At 47.5% G+C, this 22,160-nt stretch overlaps 1 protein-coding gene across 2 annotated transcripts; it reads left to right on the top strand.

Annotated features, from left to right (window-relative positions):
* The first annotated feature begins 3,772 nt into the window (after positions 1-3,772).
* NCSTN (nicastrin) lies at positions 3,773-20,523 on the top strand. 2 transcript variants are annotated; one of them, XM_004390192.2, is made up of 17 exons: positions 3,773-4,094; positions 5,666-5,770; positions 9,784-9,907; positions 10,326-10,447; positions 10,912-11,057; positions 11,804-11,954; positions 12,273-12,382; positions 12,620-12,772; positions 13,430-13,534; positions 13,719-13,796; positions 14,655-14,827; positions 17,014-17,116; positions 17,231-17,326; positions 17,586-17,673; positions 17,929-18,083; positions 18,311-18,523; positions 19,725-20,523. In XM_004390192.2, exons 1-17 carry the CDS (start codon positions 4,010-4,012, stop codon positions 19,845-19,847), a joined length of 2,130 nt encoding a protein of 709 aa, XP_004390249.1. In that variant the 5' UTR covers positions 3,773-4,009; the 3' UTR covers positions 19,848-20,523. The 2 variants fall into 2 exon arrangements, with proteins under 2 accessions (XP_004390249.1, XP_023580901.1); XM_023725133.1 differs by lacking the exon at positions 19,725-20,523 and having other exon boundaries at positions 18,311-18,968.
* Positions 20,524-22,160: the final 1,637 nt, after the last annotated feature.

The raw sequence follows: 22,160 nt of genomic DNA, 5'->3' as shown, positions 1-22,160 counted from the left end.
TTTATCAAGGCAATGGAGCCCCTGGGTGGTACAATCAATGCCCTTGGCTGCTAACTGAAAGGTTGGAGGTTCAAGTTCACCCAGAGGAACCTCAAAAGACAGCCCTGATAATCTACTTCAGAAAAATCAGCCACTGAAAAGCCTATGGAGCACAGTTCTACTCTAACACACACATGGTCGCCATAAGTCAGAACTAACTCAGTGGCCACTGGTACTGGTTGGTATTAAGACAACATCCATCTGAGGTCTCCATGTGATGCCCTGTACATTAGGAGGTCTTTCTACTCTGGCTCATAGAAACAAACATTCCAAGCCCTGTGTGAGCTCCAGAGATTGTTCTGCTTTTTCCTTTTCAGTGGTTCTTTCCCAGACCCTGAGTAGTTTCCTCACATGCACGTGCAATTGGTCCTCAGTAAAAGACCCGAGGGGACCCCATGTGGATCTCCAGTCATCTCTGTGCAACTCTCTCTTCTCTTGTACTTTGTCCAGCAAATTCTAGCCATCTTGGCATCCCAGAACACTAAACTCTGTCTGTTCAACTCAGCGGGACCACAGGGTTCTTCCTCCTTCCTGCTACTGTAGCCGGGAAATTCTCTCCAGGCAGTAAGCTAAAACAATTATAGGACTCACCTCCTTTATCTCCCTTCTCTCAAGGATCACTCTCCTGCATTGTGTGTTGTCCAGTGTCTGAAAAGCTTTGTTTCATACATTTTATTCAGCTGTGCAGTTGTTTAAGGATGGAGGATAAACGTGGTCCCTGTTACTCCTTCATGACTAGAAGTGGAAGTCCCCAGAGGTAACTACTATTAACAGTTTGGAGTGTACCTTTCAAATTTTTAATGCAGTTAAATACGGACATAGATCTACTCATTATATGAAAATGGGGATCACATTATAACTTTATTCTGCAAATTTCTTTTCCCATGTGACTATATATTATGGATCTCATTACGTTTAAGTATACATAAACATAATCTCACTCTTTTTAACTGTATGGTACAAATGCATCACAGTTTTAAATTATTCTACTGATGGGCATTTAAGTTTTTTCTTCCCATTCTTGGTTATCAAAAAACAGGGCCTAATAAAAAACAAAAAGCCAATAACAACAACAAAACTGGGCCTAATGAAGGCACAAGGAGCCCTGGTGGCCTCAGTGGTGAAGTGCTTGGCTGTTAACCAAAAGGTCAGCACTTCAAACCTACCAGCCACGCCGCAGGAGAAAGATGTGGCAGTCTGCTTCTGCAGAGATTACAGCCTTGGAAACCTTATGGGGCAGTTCTACTCTGTCCTAGAGGGTCACTATGGTCGGAATCAACTCCACAGCAACAAGTTTGGTTTTTGTAATGAAGATACTGGCCATGAGTCCAAATGGACTACACAACAACTAACAACAAAAAGGATACTTTCACACATCACGTAGCCTATCTGCATTATTATTGTTTTAGGCTAAAGACCTGGAAGTGGAATTGACTGCTCAAGAATAGGGTATGCGCATTTAAAATTCTGGTGATGGTTGTTAGCTGCCTTGAGTCTGAACTAACTCATGGCAACCTCATGCAAGAAACAGTGTTTAACTGCAAAAAGGCTGTATCAATATACACTCTCGTCAAGTTTATGAAAGAACCTGTTTTGCCACACTTCGGACAACATAAAATGTTATCAACTACCTGTTGTTTTGCTAATCTGAGACAAAAAAAAATTTTTTTTTCTGCATTTCTTTATTAGTGAGGTTGAGCATATTTTCATTTGTTTATTAAATACTTACATTTCTTCTGATTTTTCTTCGTCTATTTTTCCACTGGGTCGTTCACTTTTTACCTTTATGATATATGTCATTGCTTTGTGCTGTGGAGTCAATTTTGACTCATGCCGGCTGTCCTGGAGTTGATTCCAACTCATAGCAACCCTATAGGACAGAGCAGAACCGCCCCATAGGGTTTCCAAGGCTGTAAATCTTTATGTGCCACATCCTTCTCCCGCAGAGCGAGTGGCTGGTGGGTTTGAACTTCCGACCTTTCGGTCAGCAGCCAAGCACTTTAACCACTTGCCTCTGGGGCTCCTTAACTCTCTCTATAAAAGAATAGTAATTATTCACATTTTACAGATGAGGAAATAGATTTAGAGACGTTAAGTATGTCACCCAAGGTCATACAGCTTGTTAGTGATGGCTTCAGAATTCTGAAGCAAGTTCATCTGATTCCAAAGACCAAGTTCCGAACCACTTTGCTATACTGCATCTTATTAAATATTGCTGCTTTAATTTTTTTCTAGATCTCAGTAGACCTTACTTCCCTGCCTTTGCCATTTTAACACTCTAAGAGACTACTACTGCAATTTCATCCATTTGTCCCTAGCCCTACTCACCTCTTCCATGCACTCAAGCTCTAGAGTTGCCAAATAAAAACACAGGATGGCCGGGCGAATTTGAATTTCAGAGAAACAATGAACAATACAAAAAAACCTATTCATTGTTAATCTGAATTCAAATTCATCCAAGCATCTTGTATTTTATCTGACAACCCTGTCCAGCTCAGGCTTTATAGAGGGCTACAAACCTCAAAGTCCTGTTTTTGGGTGAGAAATAGACCCTACCAAGCAAAGGGGAATAAATAACACCGAAGACACAAGGAAAGTATTAGCCCAAGAGACAGAAAGGGCCACATAAACCAGAGACTTCATCAGCCTGAGACCAGAAGAACTAGATGGTGCCCGGCTACCACCAATGACCACCCTGACAGGGAACACAACAGAGAGTTCTTCCTGATGGAGCAAGAAAAAAGTGGGATGCAGAACTCAAATTCTAGTTAAAAAAAAAACACAACAGATTTAATGGTTTGATTGAGACTGCAGGCACCCCAGAAGACATGGTCCCTGGACTCTGTTATCCCAAAACTAAAACCATTCCCGAGGCCAACTCTTCAAAGATTAGACTGGACTGTGGGACATAAAATGATACTTGTAAAGAGTGTTGTTTCTTAGCTCAAGTAGATACGTTAGACTAAATGGGCAGTTTCTGTCCAGAGGTGAGATGAGAAGGCAGAGAGGGTCAGGAGCTGGTTCAATGGACACGGGAAATCAGGGGTGGAAAGGCGGAGTGTGCTGTCACAGTATAGGGAGAGGAATCAGGGTCACATAACAATGTATGTATAAATTTTTGTATGGGAGACTAACTTGAATTGTAAACTTTCACTTAAAGCACACCAATTTAAAAAAAAGAATCTACTTGTAACCCCCAGCCCCCCCCCAAAAAAAAAAGAGAAATAGACTCTGGAAGCACTGGATAGTGATATGACGCCAAGGCTTCCTTAAATGGGGTAGCCAGTGCTCGTCTCCAACAAAGCTACTTACTGGGGTGCTTGTGACAGAGATCAAGATTCAATCCCCAGGGCCATTCCTCACAATACGATCAGCAAAAAAACAACAGGTTACAGCACCTTACCAGCAGAAGAATAAAAGCCGCGAGCACAGCCCTCAAGAGCATAAACGAGGGGAACGAACAGGCAGCTGACCTAAGGGATTGCGGGGGTAGGAACCACTGTGTAGGTAAATCAGGGCCCGACGGCACACCAAAGAAGAGGAGACTGGAGACCTGCTCGCCAGGCCTACCTTCCCTCCCTCCCATCTTCGTTTGGGTCTATCGGTGGGCCAAATTCGGCCAGCATGTCTACTCCTCTCTCTTCCCCCGTGACAGCGCTCCCCTGACACCCAGCCTCCATGCTCCCCCTTTTCTTCTCCACTACCTTTGACCCGCGCGCTCTTGGTCTCGAATTTGGTTAGCATCCTTCAGACCTCCGGGTCCGAGGTCCCACTCCGAGGCCCGCCACTCCCTGCTGCCCTTTGATCGCCTCCACGTCAGCGCCCGTCCGCACTGGCCACCGGAAGCGCCTCAAGACACGAACTTCCGGTCTCTGGAGCTCTGGGCTACAGAGATGACACCAGTGGTGGCCTAGAGAGGCCGCTACTGGACTGGAGGGGAACGGCGGCTTCCGCTCAGCGGAGAGGCAAGATGGCTACAGCTGGGGGCGTCTGTGAGGCTGTCCGAGGAAGTCAGGGTCTTCTTCGCCTTCTGTCTTTATGCGTCTTATTGGCAGGTGAGGCCTCCCCCACCTGTGAACACAGCTCTGTTAGAACCCTCCAGATCGGCCCAGCAGCGAGCGCTGCCGTATCCCTTTCTGGTCCCCTTGCCCCTCTGTCCCCCCACCCTGTAAATCCTCTTTCTTTTTCGTTCCCACGACAGAAGTTCCCCCTTTCCCTGAACCTGAAGGTCCTTTCTCCCCTGCGGCACACTGTGCCGCTCTATTCCCTCTTTCAGGCCTCTTGCTGGACTTTCTGCCCGGCTCTCTCCCACTTTGTCTGGATGCCCAGTTTTCCGCACGCCCCAGCCACCCCACCCACAGTCAAGAGACAGGTGTCAGTGTTCAGCTTCCTTCCCAGGGCTTTTTGACTTTTTAAGATGAAACCAGACTCGTTTTGTGGGTTCAGGGCTTAGGAAGGTAGATTCCTTATTTCTTCCTCTCTTGGTGCCTTGCCGCAGTTTCTCTCGTCTGTAAAGTGAGGCTTCTGATATGGGTATTCTTAACTGTTTAGACCCCGATATAATGATCCAGGGAACTTTATGTATTTGTGGTGCGCGTAAGTGTTTGCTTACTTGCATTTATTTTTAGATATATGATTTTCTAGTTGTTGGAGCTTTAAAATGCAAACATGCCTGTATGTTACCATGACTGTGCCTTCCTCCAAATTCACATTATGTTTAAACATCCCAAAGGAGAATTTCTAGCTGCCCCACACTGTGGGCCCGCACAAATGACCTACTGGCCCTTTTGGTGTAGTTAACCAAAAGTTGATTAACTCTGACAGGTGTGTGGCATAAGGCTTCTCCCAATTCCATTCATATTGAATATACCATGGACTGCCAGAAGAACAAACAAATCAGTCTTAGAAGAAATAGAACCGTAATGCTGCTTAGATTCATAGATGGCAAGACTTCATCTTGTTTATTTTGGACATGTCATCAGGAAAGACCAATCACCAGAAACGGGCATCATGTTTGGTAAAGTAGAGGGTCAGCGAGAACAAGGGGAACCCTCAATGAGATGGATTGACACAATAGCCTCAACAATGGGCTCAAACATCAAGGATCGTGGAGAGGTGCAGGAGCAGGCATCATTTTGTTCTTTTGTTCTGCTGTACATAAGGTCACTGTGAATCAGCCGACTCGAAAGCAGCAACAACAACAAAGACTGTTCAGACTCCTGGAAAAGTGTCTCAGAAAGTTTTTGTTTTTGTAATCTGCACCCTTTTATTAACTAATTATTGATATACATCCGGGACAGAAAAGTAGACATATGATCAGCCATGCAACCAGAGCGACACAGCTGAGGTCAAATGTGCCTTTTCTTTGACAAATCAAGTTTTCTCTGTTTTAGCTTCAGTATCCGCTTCTTTGGTTGGAAAATTGTAATAACCCTCTGAGGCACATAGCTGAGTGCTTTGTAGAGCTTGTATCTGTTGCAGTAATGTGCCCAAGAAGTGTGAGGAGTGGACATTCTTCCCATTTTGGAAAGTATGATGTTGAGTGACTTAATACAGTAAGCTGATGACATGATAGAGGCTAATATCAACGTCTCTCAGTTTCCTCTAACACTTTTTGTCTTCTCAGGTTTGTGCAGGGGAAATTCCGTGGAGAGGAAGATCTACATCCCCTTAAATAAAACAGCTCCCTGTGTCCGTCTGCTCAATGCCACTCATCAGATTGGCTGCCAGTGTAAGTTGGGGTTGGGATTTGTGTTTGTGGCCAGTGATATTTTAGTCTGTGCCCTACATATAAAGTAAGATCCATGTCCTGCTTGGGAGACTTGGCAAAAATTAGACTATGTGCGCGGGAGGTGATGGAGAACCATCTGTCAAACCAGACAAGATAATTAATAAGAGCTAACATTTAGTAAGTTCTTCATATCCAGCTTTTTACATGTGCATCTTATTTAACCCTGACACCAACCCCATGAGATAGGTCTTATTATTATTCCATTTAAAAAATGATGAAAGTGAGGCTTAGAGAATTTGAATAACTTTCCTAAGATCATACTAATCATAAGTGATGAAGCCAGGATTTGAACCCTGGTGGTTCAAGGTCAAGGAGCCCTGGTGATGCAGTGGTTAAAGCACTTGACTGCTAACCAGAAGGTCAGCGGTTCAAACCCACCAGCTGCTGCACAGAAGAAAGATGTGGCAATCTGCTTCTGTAAAGATTTACAGCCTTGGAAACCCTGTGGGGCGGTTCTACTCTGTCCTATAGGGTCACTATGAGTCAGAATCGACTTGACAGTGGTGAGGTTTTTTTTAATCATCCTACTATACTGCCTTCTAAGTAGAAGTCTCATACCTATGGAGCCCAGTCATCCTCTGCCCTCTGAATGATCTTTTTGGAACCAAAATGGGCTTCTTAAAGACAGTGAACTGTTTAAGAAGAGGGCATTGAGGATGCCAAATAGTTGTCAAGAGGACTCAGTTAAACGTTCAGACTTGCCATTATGCCTTGTGAATATACTCCAAAACCACGGCAGCATGGTTCTCAAAATTATAAACATCACAGAGGGGAAAAAAAGTTGTGATGCAAAGGCTGAACCCCAGTTCTTCTTCTGCTTAACCCACCATCTTTAGATTTTGTTCTTTCATGGACAGTTCCTGTCAGAATGTAATTTCACAGGTAGGCAGGAGACTCAGGGCCTGATTTTGCTTCTTCATCATCAAACAATTGAATTTACATCTTTAGAAATGGCTGGACTACTGCACAAAGCTGAAAATCAAAGTACCTTTCATAGATGTTTATATAGACACTGGGAAGCAAAGGACTTGCTCAAGGAGGCAGTTACTACTTTTCTACCCTTCCTTCCCTGAGCCGTACTGTATACTAATTGTCCCATGTCCCTGTACAGAGAGTACTGGGAGTGGATTGGCTGGATTGGCTGGTCCCAAACAGACCCAAATAGAAGTTCTGTTGGACTTAGTTCCTTAACTGTGTTTGTGGGTGGAAAAGAGCCAGATCCAGTGTGGACTGATACCAGACTGCTGGTCTTGCTAGAACCTCACTGTAAGTGTGAAAGGCCAGGACTCCATCCTCTTGGAGCTGGGTTCTAAGAAATCCCCTTTGGGATTAGTAATGCACAGAAGTGTTTGCTTATGTACATTCATTTTCTAACATATGGCTTTCTAGTTGGAGGAGCCCTAAAACACAAACATGCACTTCTTAGCACATTCTTAGAGCAGTTCTGTGGGAAGCAAGCAATAGCCTCCAGAGAGGCCAAGTTCCAGTACAGAGGAACAAAAGGGAAGGGCTGGACTGTGGCCATTTCCTCATTAAAGTCTTGTTTCCTGTTTCAACCTGCTTATTTTTAAGTGTTACCTCATCATATCTGTCCATTCTGAGTAGACTACACCCTCTTTAATTAGGGTTTTAAGCCTGATAAAACTAAAGAAAAATAGTTTTGATTTTCTGGTTTTGATACCCATTCTATTAGGCTCTTTTCTTTAAGGTACTCAGAGTTCTATATGTAGATTTCTCTCTCTTTTTTTTTAATCTGTCCGCACAGTATGAGATGATTAGGCAGTAGAAAAGCTTCTCCCCAGCGAAAGTAAGCAAGTTACTTAAGATTACGTAGTCACCAGGGTGGAAAGGAGTGTGCTGTCACAGTATAGGGAGAGCAACTAGGCTCACATAACAACGTATGTATAAATTTTTGTACGAGAGACTAACTTGAATTGTAAACTTTTCACTTAAAGTACAACAGTAAACTTAAAAAATAAAGAAGATTACGTAGTCACCAATTGGAATCCAGATTAGAATGTGGGTTTTCTTCAACTCAGTGTAATAGCTTGTTCTAGTCCTTTCTAGAGCTGAAGTTATATATTTTCTATTTGCTAGACTCTCTTTTCCTTTTCCCGTGTTTCAAATGCTATGGCAAGGACTGTTGTCTTTTGGTCAGAGCTTTGAACCAAATAGTTCAAACCCTGCTGAGAATTTGCATTTTTAACAAGTTCCCAGGTGATGCTAATGCTGCTCTTTAAGGACCAGTTCTGAGAACCACTGGTAGAGCAGTGGTTCTCAAAATGTATTATGCGTAAGAATCACCTGGAGATCTTGCTAAACTGTAGATTCTGATTCACTGTATCTGGGGTGGAAATGCAAATTCTCAGCAGCGGTTCAAACTGGAACAGACTGGTTCAGAGCCCTGCTTTTGGGGTACTTAGAACTGCCATTGGTATGTAGATCCTTAAACTAGTTATTCCAGATTCTGATATTCCTCCATGCTTCATTATTATCACCACTGATGTGAATTTATTAAGTACTGTATGTAAGACATAGTTGAATGTTGGAGACCCTGCCTCTGCGTCTAGATTTTACCAGATCCAATGGGAGAAAAATTTTGCTCGTCTGGCAGTCTGCAAGTACTTATGGTTTTTGTCTCATTCCATTTGCAAGTATTTCAGTGCCTTGGTCTAGAACCATAGCTCTCATGGCTGGCTACATTTAATGAAGAACCACATGTGGTATGTTTTAAATTACATATACCTGGGCCCCACCTTTAGCGATTTGAATTTAGTAGATCTGAGGTAAGGCCCAGGCGTCTCTATTTTTTTTTTAAAACTCCAGAGTGATTCTCATACACAGCCAAGATTGAGAACTACTGCTGTTAAATAATTTTTTTTTTTATTTTGATATGGAAGGGTTTATTTAACAGGTTAATAAATCAAATTATAATCAAGTAGTATTTTTTTTTTTTATCGTACTTCAGGTGAAGGCTTACAGAACAAATAGTTTCTCATGAAACAGAAGTACACATGTTCTTTTATGACATTGGTTAAATAAAATAATTTTTGAATAACACACCTAGTTATGTCTCTGCATGGATCACAAGGGACTTGAGGGATATCACTATGTAGAACTCAAGGCATTCTGGACTACAGATCATCCATCCTGTAGAGCAGTGCTTCCTCATCTTTGTATGCCATGAGACATATAGAAAATATTTGGATGGCACCCTGGTACTTAAAGAAACAGATAATATTTGTAGGGTACCCTGGGATAAATGGATGAGTCTATTCCTGGCTGGAGGTGACCAGCGTACGCACTTTGGAAACCCCAGGCCCCAGCCTTCCCAAGGACTGAGGGGAATCAATATCAGCATATTTTTTATCCATTCAAGTCTCTAAATTGGGAAGCTCTGCTCTGGAGACCTCAACGTTCTTGATTAACCCCCCCACCCCCCAAAACTGGCCAAAAGCAAGTAAAGTCATTCCCAAATAGGGCAAAAGGAATGGAGATCTAGGAAGGCTACTGAGGCCAAGTGAATCTACACATATGTTTTCAAAAAAAGATTCAAAGCTAGAACTCCAGGAGATCTAGAGCCTGGCATTTCCTAGAGAAAATACAGGTTTAGAAACTTTGGTGTCTACTATTCTAGAATCTTGCCGACATGGCTAAATCAGGTTGAGAGAAGAGGGCAAGCAAATGAAGATCATCATGCTTTTCTGACATTGACTGGGCAAGGCTGCTCTGATGAGTAGTGCTTTTGGGCTCTTTTGTCTTCCATTTCCTCCTGGTAGCCTTCAGCCTTCAGATGGAGCTGGGGTGATTCAGCTGTTCAGTTCAAGTTCAGAGGTGGCTGCATTAACCCAAATGTGCTGTGTCATCTTTGTCAAATAAATGTTGGTCAATCAGTGAGGCAGTCAGAATTGTCACCTGTGGGAGATGTAATCCGATCCATTCTGTCCTGGCAGCTTCCATTAGTGGGGACACAGGGGTTATCCATGTAGTGGAGAAAGAAGAAGACCTGCAGTGGGTGTTGACTGATGGCCCCAACCCACCTTACATGGTTCTGCTGGAGGGCAAGCTTTTTAACAGGTAAGAACTAGGTGTGCTTACTGGGAAAACACATCCAGAGAGGGCAGAATTCATTGAACACTCCCCACACCTGTGGGTGAAAAAAATGTCCCTTGGCTGCCCTGGTCTGATCAGAGCAGAGGGTGGGGGTGGTCCTCAGAAGGAAAGATGTACGTTCTAAAGGAGTCAGCTCAGTGACCCTAGAAGTAGAGCTCTAGTGAGAGAGGACCCCAGGGAGGAAGGGGCGTGGTGCCCGGGATCATTCACAAACAGGGTAGATGAGATCAATCCCTAAGCCCAGATTGGTTCATAGTCCTAACTCAGACCAAAATGGGTCAACATTCTGATTTCCCTAATTCCGTTTGTTTCCATCAGTGGGGGAGGGGTTACAGGCTATTGGGCTGTGTGATACTTTCGTGGCATTCCCTCCCTGTTGCAGGACTATAATGGAGAAACTGAAAGGGAGAACTGGGCGAATTGCGGGTCTTGCAGTGTCACTGGCCAAGCCCAGACCCCCTGCAGGCTTCTCTCCTAGCGTGCCATGCCCCAATGATGGATTTGGTAAGAGCGGCAAAGGACCAGGCAGCCTGTTTTCTCCCAAGGTTGCTTGTTGCTTAGGTGCTGTTGGCTAGATACTTGTGTCTTTGTTAAGGTCTTCGATGTGGTGTGTGTTCCTTGGGTGAGTTTGAGTGAGTGTGCGTGTGTGTGTGGTGTGAACAGCTGACTACCAAACAGAAGATAATGTTTCTTTGTCACTCATGCCTCTCCTCTCCTGCTTCCCTTTTTCCACTTCCCTTCTATCCTTTCTTCCTGACACATGCTCAGATCCCTAATCTGCCAGCCTAGGGCTCCCTGATACCAGCGTCTCTCTCTCGTACCATGAGTGGCGGTACATTGGTGCCTGCTCCTCCAAGCCACCCCCTCCTTTTGACCTCTTTGTCCCAACCCTGTGGGGTCCTACTCTTCCTCCCCACCCGGTTCCTAAGCCTACGCCCCAACAACCTGTCCCCCACTCTCCCCTTCAGGTGTTTACTCCAGCTCCTACGGGGCAGAGTTTGCTCACTGTAAAGATCTACCATGGAACCCTCTGGGTGATGGCTTGGCGTATGAAGACTTTCATTTCCCCATCTTTCTTCTTGAAGATGAAAATGAAACGAATGTCATCAAGCAGGTAACGATTCTGCCAGCTCCTAGCAATTCCACTTAGAGAGGGTGGGGAAGGCAATCGGGAATATTTTGTCAGGCTCTCCTCCTGTTTGAAGGGAGCTCATTTTATCTGTGCACCGTCTGGAAGACTGTTCTTCCAAGAAACGGCCAAGAAGTATATTTGTCTCACGGTCCCGTCTCTCAGTTCTCTCTGCTGTCTAGTATCACAGCATTAAAGGCCCTTAGACTGGAAGAAAATGTAATGAATATTTAATATGAAACAAGGTATACAGCCCTGGTTAAGAACCACCAGTATGGTAAAAAGAACATTGGACTAGGAGTTGAGGGACTTATCTTGGTAATTTCTGAAGTTCTTTTTAGCTCTGATATTCTACAGTTCTAGTCTAGCTTCTTCGTTTTGACACGTAGAGCAGTTAAGAGGTTTGTCCACAGTTACATGGTGAGTTGATGTCCAGGCTGTCTTGAACCTGGTCTTTTGACCTCCAGTTTGGTGCTCTTTACATCTAATCTCGTTAGGAACAGTGGCTGAAGATCCAAATTGGGGCCATTGGGCTGGGGTAATTACATCGGCTCCAACTATGCCACTGGGTTTGTGCCCCTCGGCACCTCTTTGATGCTGTAGATCCTATGGTTGTGCCAGGACGACCATAGCTCAAGGACAGACTTGGGAGTGGCCTAAGGATGGACCTGGGCCCTCCTCTTTCTGGGTGGTGTGGCAACGGCCCCACAGCGAGCTGTCTCCTGTTCTAGTGCTATCGAGATCACAACCTGAGTCCGAATGGCTCTGCACCAGCCTTCCCACTGTGTGCCATGCAGCTCTTCTCACACATGCACGCCGTCATCAGCACTGTCACCTGCATGCGGCGCAGCTCCATCCAGAGCACCTTCAGCATCAACCCAGGTAGGACAGGCCCAAGGCCTGCTAGGTTTGCTGGAGGTAGGAGGGGGTCCCAGGCCAGGGAATGTTGGAGAGACCAGGGTAGGGAAGGAGTGGACATACGCAGTTAATCCTGGGTGGGAGAAACGGAAACAACCGAGTAGATGAGGTGGTTTGTCCTTGAAGCAGGCGGCAGCAGAGAAACCAACTTGGAGCCCTTGGAGGAAGAGAAAACGACCTGCAGAGTCCCTGGGGCACTCACAGGAGGAGTCTTCCTTGCCTTCTTTAATGCCACCCTCTCCCTCACTCCTGCTGATCTCTCACTGTTTCTGTCTTGCTCAGAAATTGTCTGTGACCCCCTGTCCGACTACAACGTGTGGAGCATGCTGAAGCCTATAAATACATCTGGGACATTAGAACCCGATGACAGGGTTGTGGTGGCTGCCACCCGGGTGAGTGTTGGCCACTGAATCAGGGTGGGCAGGCCTCTGGGGCATATCGGATTTCACAGTGACCACATTGGGGTGCCTTGGATGGAGAGCGACTTGGGCTGCAGGCTCCCACTTTCTAACCATTGCCCCAGGACACATATATTTTCGTAACTGGAACAGGGGATAAGGCTTGGGGGTCTGGTTCTAATTTCCCCTTTTAAAGTATGTCTTCCCTGCCTTTTCCATTGCTGTACCCAGCTGGACAGCCGTTCCTTTTTCTGGAATGTGGCCCCAGGGGCCGAAAGTGCTGTCGCCTCCTTTGTCACCCAGCTGGCTGCAGCTGAAGCTTTGCAGAAGGCGCCTGATGTGTCTGCCCTGCCCCGGAACGTCATGTTTGTCTTTTTCCAAGGGGTAAGTGCTCTGGGGTGGGGCGAGTTGGCAGGGAAGGAGGGGGGCAGTAAAGGTGGGAGTGACTGGTGCTTGTGAGGCACCAAGTCTGTGGGTTGGGAGGATGGAATCACAGACTTGGCCTGAACTGTGTATCAGCAGAGAGCTTCTGGCTGTGTCTACATGTGTCTCCCCAGTTTTAGGAAGCCTCTGTACCCTGACCTGAAATTGGTATACTATTCCTCCCTCACATCCTCACTGATAGGATCAGTTTGAGGTGTCTGTTCACGTTTATTCTCTGAAGCCCCTGCCTCTTCCCTCTGGCGGCACAGCCTGGCCCTAGAGTAAGTGAACAGCAGCCGGGGCTGAGCCAGCAGAGGTGGGGGAGAGTCAAGGCGCAGGCACATAACAGCTGATGTTCGCCTCAGGCCTTTGCGGAGGCTACTTCCCTCAGATCTGGGCTCGGCAAGTCCTGTGATGCGTGCACGTGAGGGATGGTCACAGCTGGGTGGGAGGTGGGGTGGGGAGAAGGGCAAAGTCACATGACCATAAGCTGGCTAGCGGCTGAGATGACACGAGACAGTAGGCTTCTTGTCTAGAGCGTCGCTGATGTGGCCTTCCTTGAGGCCGCCTTAACCCTTGGAAATTCCATTCTCTTTCCCACCCATCCCCACGCTTCAGGAAACCTTTGACTACATTGGCAGCTCGCGAATGGTCTACGATATGGAGAAGGGCAAGTTTCCTGTGAAGTTAGAGAACATTGACTCATTTGTGGAGCTGGGACAGGTGTGCAGCCTGTGCTCCCCACCCCTCTCCCTTCCCACTTAAAGCGTCCTCCTGTTGTTCTGTTGTCCTCACTACAGGTACCACTGCCTCTTCCCTTGACTCCGCTTCTGGTCCTACTCTTTCTCCCAGGTCTGGGCCAGAGCAGGAGACTGATTATAAGTGTTGCTTCCTCATCCTCCCCCAGGTGGCCTTAAGGACTTCACTAGAGCTCTGGCTGCACACAGACCCCATGTCTCAGAAAAATGAGTCTATACGGAACCAGGTAACCTGAGCATCCCTCCTCACTTCCTGTTTCATGAGCTCAGAATGTGGGCACCCAGCTCTGTCGCCAGCTGCCCCCAGGGTCTGTGAGACAAGGCCTTAGGTTGGGTATTGGCTAGAGGAAGAATACCACAGCTATTATTTCTCTCTGGGAAGAATCATCAGCTCAGTTACACAGCACTGGTTTGTTGGGATGGTTAGATCATTTATTGCCTAGTAAACTATCACTGCTCATTAAGGGCTAGTTCAGTGAGTGACTGGTTCCCTTCTTCCCTTGCTGCCCACGTATCCGGTCATCAAGGCTGCCCTGCCCGATTCCTGGTGGTACCAGACGCCCTGCTCAGATTGTCCCAACTGCTTGTTCAAGACCCTCCCGCCCTTCAGGGTCCAGCTGAGCCTACTTTTTCCACAAGGCCCTCTGCCTGTCACGTCAGCCTTCAGTGTCATCCCTGCTCTGGACTCCTGTAGCACATACAGAACGGGTTGCCTGTTGGGCATCCAAACGCTCTATTATTCACCCCTCAAATTCTGCACAACAGATAATAAATGAGTTTCTACTGAGGATTAGGCAGAGTGCTGGAAGAGTGGGACTGACTTAGGAAGAAACACAGGTCTATTCCTTCTTTGTGCCCTAATTTTCTACTCTAAAAAAGATGGTGAAGGGCTACAGGAAATTCAGAGAGCCTTGGTCCCAAAAAGCTGCAGGAATTGAGATCTATGAGGTATTATCTTTGCTTCCCAACAGGCTTTGGGCAGCTCCCCAAGAGGGGGCTTGAAGTGTAGAGCATCTCAGGCCTGAAAGAGCGCCCCCAGGCCCTGTTCCCCAGCCTCCTGTGAGTTCCCTCCCTCGTCTCCCTAGGTGGAGGACCTTCTGACCACACTGGAGAGCAGTGCTGCTGGAGTCCCTGCTGTCCTCCTCAGGAAGCTGAACCAGTCCCAGCCTCTCCCGCCATCTTCTCTGCAGCGGTTCCTTCGAGCTCACAACATCTCTGGTGTGGTTCTTGCTGACCACTCTGCTGCCTTTCATAACCGGTGAGAGTCACCAGGCCCTCCCTGCACCCTCTGCGCTCTTGAAGGCAGTCTATTCTGTAGTCTGTGTGGGATCAATAGAGAAAGAAATGTCTTCTCTGTCAGAAAAGATTACCACTCACCACTCTCCCCACATCTCCCACTCTAAACCCTCTGGTTAGTCTGTGCTCTTTGCTGGTAGCCTTTTCACATCTGACCTGGTCACCTTATTTGACCTGATGCTTGTCTTAGAAAACAATCCTCACATTGAGCCCTTTCCCAGCACAGCCATCCTCTGTTACGGTTCCACTTCTCCTGAGCTCTCCAGGGGCCTGAGTTCTCCAGGGCTGCCAGCAGAGGGCATCATCTCAAACAAGAGCCTGTGGAAGGATGATGGGGTGCTTTGGCTGGAGGACAGAGGGAGCAAGTCACTGGGGCCCACCCAAAGGGTGCCGCAGACAGTACTCATACTCTGGGGAATGTACCACATTCTCGTTGCCATGCTGGTCAATGTACATGGTCCAGTGTGAGAGTAAAAGTGTCCCCCTACCACTGAGGTGACTCCAAAGATAAGAAGTAAGGCCCTGTTAATCACCTCTTTCCCCACCCTGGGCACCCTTAAACGGTCCCTGCCCTGAAGCCTGGAGTAACAAGGACTTCTTAACTCAGGTAGATTGCTAAGCTCCTAGCCTCCCTTCCCCTCTTCCAGCAGGCCAGATGAGTTTCTAAATAAAAATGCTTAAGCTTTGGTTCTCTTATCCCAGCCAAGTATCAAACGTCATTTCTTTAGGGGAGTGACAGTTTTGGCTGATAGAGTCAGCTCTCTTCTCCAGATCTTTCCTCTGTACCACTTGGGGGTAAGTGATGATTCATTTGAGTACACTTTGGACTTATTTATGTAGCTGACTTAATTCTTTGTGGGGCAGGCATTTATTGATGGTGAAGGCTGGGAGCTCTCTTAAGCTCTTGTCTTATTCATCTAGTGCTGCTACAACAGAAATACCACAAGTGGATGGCTTTAACAAAGAGAAATTTATTCTCAGTCTAGGAGGCTAGAAGTCCAAATTCAGGGTACCAGCTCTAGGAGAAGGCTATCTCTGCCTGTTGGCTCTGGAGGAAGGTCCTTGTCATCAGTCTTCCCCTAGTCTAGGAGCTTCTCAGCACAGGGACCCTGGGTCCAAAGGACATGCTCTGCTCCTGCTTCTTCTTTCTTGGTGGTAGGAGGTCTCCCTCCTCTCTGCTCAATTCTCTTTTATGTCTCAAAGATACAACCTAATCCTGTAGACTGAGTCCTGCCTTATTAACAAAACTACCTTTTAATCCTGCCTCATTAACATAGAATTTAGGATTTACAATACATAGGATAATCACATCAGATCACAAAATGGTGAACAACCGCACAACACTGGGAATCATGGCCTAGCCAAGTTGACACATGTTGGGGGGACACAATTCAATCTGTAATACCCCTCTTCTAAGAGCTGTCTCCTTGGGGCTTCCCAAGGAGCTTCATGGTGATTTGACCCAGTGTATTATTATATGTCTGTGAGCATACCTGGTCCTAAAACCTGCTAATCTTCCGTTCTACTCCCAGTCACCCTCAGTATAAATGCTCATTGGAGCAATCATAGAATTGTATGGTGTTCTAATGATACGAGACTCCTAAGTTTGGCAGGGTTCTCTGAGGGTCCTCTTAACCATTCTCCTGTATCCCCAGTCCAAACCATGTGGAAGTGTCTCTTGCAATTAAAGATCTCCTAGGAAGCAAAGATTCCTGCATTAGGGTCTCATTCACCTTTTCTTCCTTGTCTGTCAGGAAATTCTTTGTCTTTAACTCACCACTCCCACCCTCACTCCCACCTCACCAGTCACACCTTCAATCTGTAACCTGTTGAAGGCAAAGGGTTACCATCAAGTCGATTCTGACTCATAGCAATCATGTAGGACAGAGTAGAACTGCCCCATAGGGTTTCCAAGCAGCAGATGGTGGCTTCGAACTGCCGACCTTTTGGTTAGCAGCCAAGCTTTCAACCACTGCACCACCTGGGTCCCATGCTTTCAACAGGGGATCCTAATTTTCTCTCTCCCCCTTTCCCTGGATGGTGAAAACTAAGGTACCCCGTTCCTGCATAAGGGATACTTGTGGGTGGAAAGGGGCCGGGCCCTGGCTGAGTGTAGCCAAGAAGGGGTCACACAGCCTTTCCTGGCAGCTATTACCAGAGCGTTTACGACACTGCTGAGAACATTAATGTGAGCTACCCTGAACGGCTGAGCCCGGAAGAGGACCTGAACTTTGTGACAGATACTGCCGAGGTAGCACCGACCCGGGCTGGGGTGGGGGCATGGGGAACCCAGGAAGATGTTCAGAGTGTTCGTGTTTGAGGATAGCAGAGGTGGGCCATTCAGCCGCCTCCTCTCTTCCTGTAGGCCCTGGCACATGTGGCCACGGTGCTGGGACGTGCACTGTACCAGCTTGCAGGAGGATCCACCTTCATCAACACAATTCAGGCTGATCCCCAAACGGTAAGAGCAGATGGGTGCTAGCTTCTTCCAGCTTTGTTTACACAGCCGGCTGCCCCCATCCTTTAGGTCCCTTGCCTGGGCTTCCAAACCCTGGAATCCAACACACTTCTACCTGCCAGAGAGAGCTCCTGCGTAGGCCTCACCTAAATGCTTGTGAGGCACCACTGTCTCCCACCCTGGAGCGTCTGGATCTCCACTGATAACCCTGTTCCTGGGCTCCATGTCACAAGACCGTCTCTCCTCCCTATTCCACTCCTAGGTTACCCGCCTTCTCTATGGGTTCCTGGTTAGAGCCAACAACTCCTGGTTCCAGTCTATCATCAGGCAGGACCTGAGGTCCTACTTGGGTAAGCATCTGGTGTGAGAACGGGACCCTGAAGCCAAAGAAGGGGAGAGAAAAAAGTTGTCATTTTGGTTTAATATTAACTCTTTTTATCCTTTTTCCTTCTGTTTCCTTCTTCCCCTATTTTCCTTTCTTCCTCTTGATATCTGTTGGATCCTTTTCTCCAAACCTTCTCTTTTCTGGCTCCTGCTAACCTTGGGCTCTTCCTGTTTCTGCGCCCCCTCCACTCCACCTTGAACCCACCAAATCCTCCCATCAGGTGACGGGCCTCTTCAACATTACATCGCTGTCTCCAGCCCCACCAACACCACCTACGTAGTACAGTACGCCTTGGCAAATTTGACTGGCATGGTGATCAACCTTACCCGAGAACAATGCCAGGATCCAAGTAAAGTCCCAAATGAAAACAAGGATGTGAGTGGTAGTGGGTGTTGGAGGTGCCTTGAGGGTCCCCTTCCCCTTGGGAGAGTTGGATGTTGTCCTAGGCCCCGTTGGACCCAGGGGATTGGAATGGAGAGGTGGAGGGAGGCGCCCTTTGAACTGGAGTGTTGAAGAGGCAGTAGCCTGGGTCTGCAGGGTGAAGGGAGTGAGTGCAAAGAGGATCACCTCAGTGCTGTGCCGTGGCCTGTCTTCCCGTGCAGCTATATGACTATTCATGGGTTCAAGGCCCTTTGAATTCCAACGAGACGGACCGCCTCCCCCGCTGTGTGCGTTCCACAGCACGACTGGCCAGGGCCTTGTCGCCTGCCTTTGAACTGAGGCAGTGGAGCTCTACTGAATACTCCACGTGGACTGAGAGCCGCTGGAAAGATATCCGCGCCCGGATATTTCTGATAGCCAGCAAAGAACTTGAGGTAAGCTGGGGAGAGGAAGGTGGCAGAGGTCTGTTTAACCTCTTTCTATTGCCTCTTGTCTCGTACCTGCTTCCGTCTCCTAAGCAGCAAAAACCTCCTGGTTTTTGTCCCTGGTCAGCCAGCATGTCCCATCAGAAAGCTTTTTTCACTGATAGTTTGAGTTGTATGTTCATTCTAGATCTATGCTCCCACGAGACCCAAGGAGTTACTCCTTACTCTGTGGATCCCAGGTAGCCCCTCCACAGTTCTAACTCCCATTTTGCGTTTCCTGTCTGTCATAGTTGGCGTATTAGTTTCTTGTGGCTGCTATATAACAAATTACCACAAACATGGTGGCTTAAACCACAGAAATTTATTCTCTCATAGTTCTGGAGACTAGAAGTCCAAAATTAAGGTGTCAGCAGGGCCATGCTGTCTCTGAAAGGTGTAGGGGAGGATCCTTCCTTGTCTCTCCCAGCTTCCCACAGTTGCCAGCAATCCTGGCCGTTCCTTGCCTTATGGCAGCGTAACTCCAACCTCTGCCTCCAGCATCACATGGCATTCTCCTTGTGTGTCTGTGTCCAAATTTGGCACAGTGGTTAAGTGTTCGACTGCTGACCAAAAGGTTGGCAATTCAAATCCACTAGCCACTTCTTGGAAATTCTGTCCTATAGGATCGCTATGAGTAGGGTCGCTATGAATCAGAACTGACGGCAACAGGTTAGTTTTTTTGGTTTTTGTAGACATAGTCATTGGATTAGGGCCTACCCTAATCCAGTAGAAATCTTAACTTGATTATGTCTGCAAAGACCCTGTTTCCAACTAAGGTCACATTCACAGCTATTTCCCCTTCAACATATCTTTTAGGGGGATATAATTCAACCTACAAAAGTTGGGATGAGTCTATCTAACATTTAATGAGCACCTGTCACAAATAAGTGAGTAATGTAAGTGCTATGAGAGAATCAAAGCAACGGGTCCTACCTTCAAGATGCTTGAAATCCAAGTAATAAGAGACGGAAGTAAGAATAGAGCTCATTTACTCTTCTTTTCAGATGAGGAGATTAAGTCTCAGATTGGGGGATGTTGCCATGATTGTGAAGTACTTGGTGCTTGGAGCCAGAACCAGAATTCTGATGCCCTGGCTCCCAGCCCCAAGCTGCACTGAGTTCTGAGAACACCTTTCTCCTTCTCTGTTCCTTGCCACCCCCACCCCCGGCAGTTTATCACCCTGATGGTGGGCTTCGGCGTCCTTATCTTCTCTCTCATCGTCACCTACTGCATCAACGCCAAAGCCGACGTCCTCTTCATTACTCCCCGGGAACCAGGAGCCGTGTCTTACTGAGGAGAACCCCAGCCTTTCCTGCCAGCTCTGCAGTTCATTTCCTATATTATTTGTCCCACTGGGACACAAGCCACTAGTCTGTCACTGGAACTTCTCTGGGCCTGTCTCAGACTGAGAATAACATAAAGAAATGGAACTGTCACAAAGAGACAGTAAGAGATAAGTCCCCACCCTGCCAGCTCCCCCTCCCCATCTCCCCTTCCCCGCTTCCTTCTTCCTGCCCCCGCCAGATTCTGGGACTACAAATAGAGGTTTCTTGCTCCCATTTTACTCCCTAGGTGCCTATCTTAACTTACCCTTCTTCAGGATCCCTCTTCTGCTCTTTCCCTCCTGCTCAGTACCACCCTCTACTCCTCACCCCACTCCCCGCACCCAACCACCTTCCTGTCCAGGAAGAAGGACACGAAGGATTGAATGCCAGGATCAAACTACAAGGAACCTCTGAGGAGGTCAGGGGCGATCTCCGGGCGGAGCCTGACGTCTCCTCCCCATTGCCCTTCCTCCAGGCCCTCAGGTGGCACATTAGGGTGGGCGTGCTGCTGGGTGGGTATCCCACCTCCAGCCCACGGTGGTCAGTTGTACTTTTTATCAAGCTGTAATGTCTATTTTTTGTTTTCCTTTTTTTTTTTTGTAAATATATAAATATCGAGTTTCATTAAACTAGATTATCCCATACAACTTGTACTACTACCTGTTATTCTTCCCAAACCCTTCGTTCAGTAGCCCTGGAAGTCATGAAATTGTTACCTCATGTGCTATCTTCTGGGTCTCCAGAGGGCCCTAGAGGACATCCCTGTCAAGAACAGCTGAAGTCCTAAAAGAAGGCTTTTGCAGAGCTTGGGTTCCCTCCCATAAGAACAATGTTAGCAGAGTTTGTTCCCGCTTTCTATTCAGCGGACATTTATTCACTGAGACAGTAGGGTACAGAGATGAAGAGAATACCACCCTTACCCTCCAGTGGCTCACAGGCTCAAAGGAGAGACATATATTCACAGCTAGGCGTAATCTAGTGTAAGGAATGGAGTAATTAACAGTGTCTCCAGAGTGTGCTAGGAGCACGCGGAGGGATTCATGGGAATGAGGATGGCATGTAGAAACACTGAATAGAGGGAGAGGCCTCTGAGTGGAGATCTGGAGAGCTCACCAGATGTGGAAGCACAGAGCTGAGGAAAGGCACAGGTCCCCTTTGGAGATGGTGGCTCTTGTAGTGTGCAGGGCCATAATGATCAGCAGGAGATGCCGCTGGGCCACATCATGAAGGCTCTTGATGGCATGCCAAGGAGTTTGGGCTTTCTGTAGATGGTGGGCTTTTTGTAGAGCAACACCAGACTGGTTCCTGGACTGTTTTAGAAAGAGAAACTCGGCTCTGTTAGAGGGTAAATTGGAGAGAGTTTAATTCCCTGGGTCTTCATGGAGGCAAAATTCTGGAGTAGAGCAGAACTGCTAAATGATTGTGGGCAGTCAGCTGAGGGGTGGAAGAGGACCCACAAGTGGGAACCTAAACCCAGCCTTCTCCCCTCACTGCTGGCCAAGAGGCTGTCTGACACATGCCTGAAGACTAGCAGTGATGGAAAGTACCAGCCATTTTCACAGGATCCCAAGCACTCTTCTTAGTTCCCTTACTGGGCTATTTACCTTTACGAATCCTGCTGAGTGGAGGTGATTTTTCCCCAGGTTTCTCCCCGAGCCCCACCCCCCCAGGGGGCATGTTTGGGGTTCTGGGATATGGATATAGACCCTGCTGCTTCCCTCACCCCAGCCCTCCCAGCTTCGGGCTGGAGAAGCTGTGTGCTGTGCTGTGCTGGCGGGAGTTGAGCGCAGCTGCCACTGTCATCTGGGCCGGCTCCACACCTCCCTCGGCCAACAGGTCTCCCAGCGGACAGCAGTAAGCTCCCTCATCCTGCTGGCAGCTTCAGGAAGCAGAGAAGTGGCTGGGTATCAGTGAGGGGGCTGAACAGGGATGCAGAGGGTTGGGCAGAATCAAGGGGATGGGGGTGGATGAGAAAGAACGGACAGAATGTCGGTCCTTCAATACTCCAATCTCCTCTGCCTAGGGAATAATCCTGAACACAAGCTTGTGATCCCTCTATTCCTCCTCCCAGACCCCCCCCCGGCCCCCAAACAAACCCACTAGTTCCTCTTTCCGTGGTTCTTGGAGAGGCCAGCTCCCCTAGAAGGAGCACAGATGCCTACATGACCCACTGGGGCTCCCAAACACCCTCCTACTACCACCCTTCCTTTCTGAGACCATGGTTCTGACTCCCCACCAGGTACTACTTGTACCCTAAAGATCACATATGACTGGCTGGCAGC

This window comes from Trichechus manatus, unplaced genomic scaffold (assembly GCF_000243295.1).
Source record: "Trichechus manatus latirostris isolate Lorelei unplaced genomic scaffold, TriManLat1.0 scaffold00288, whole genome shotgun sequence".
In the NCBI taxonomy this organism is placed as follows: Eukaryota; Metazoa; Chordata; class Mammalia; order Sirenia; family Trichechidae; genus Trichechus; species Trichechus manatus.
The sequence above is the reverse complement of the archived record's forward strand: the minus strand, read 5'-3'. Positions and strand labels throughout refer to the sequence as shown.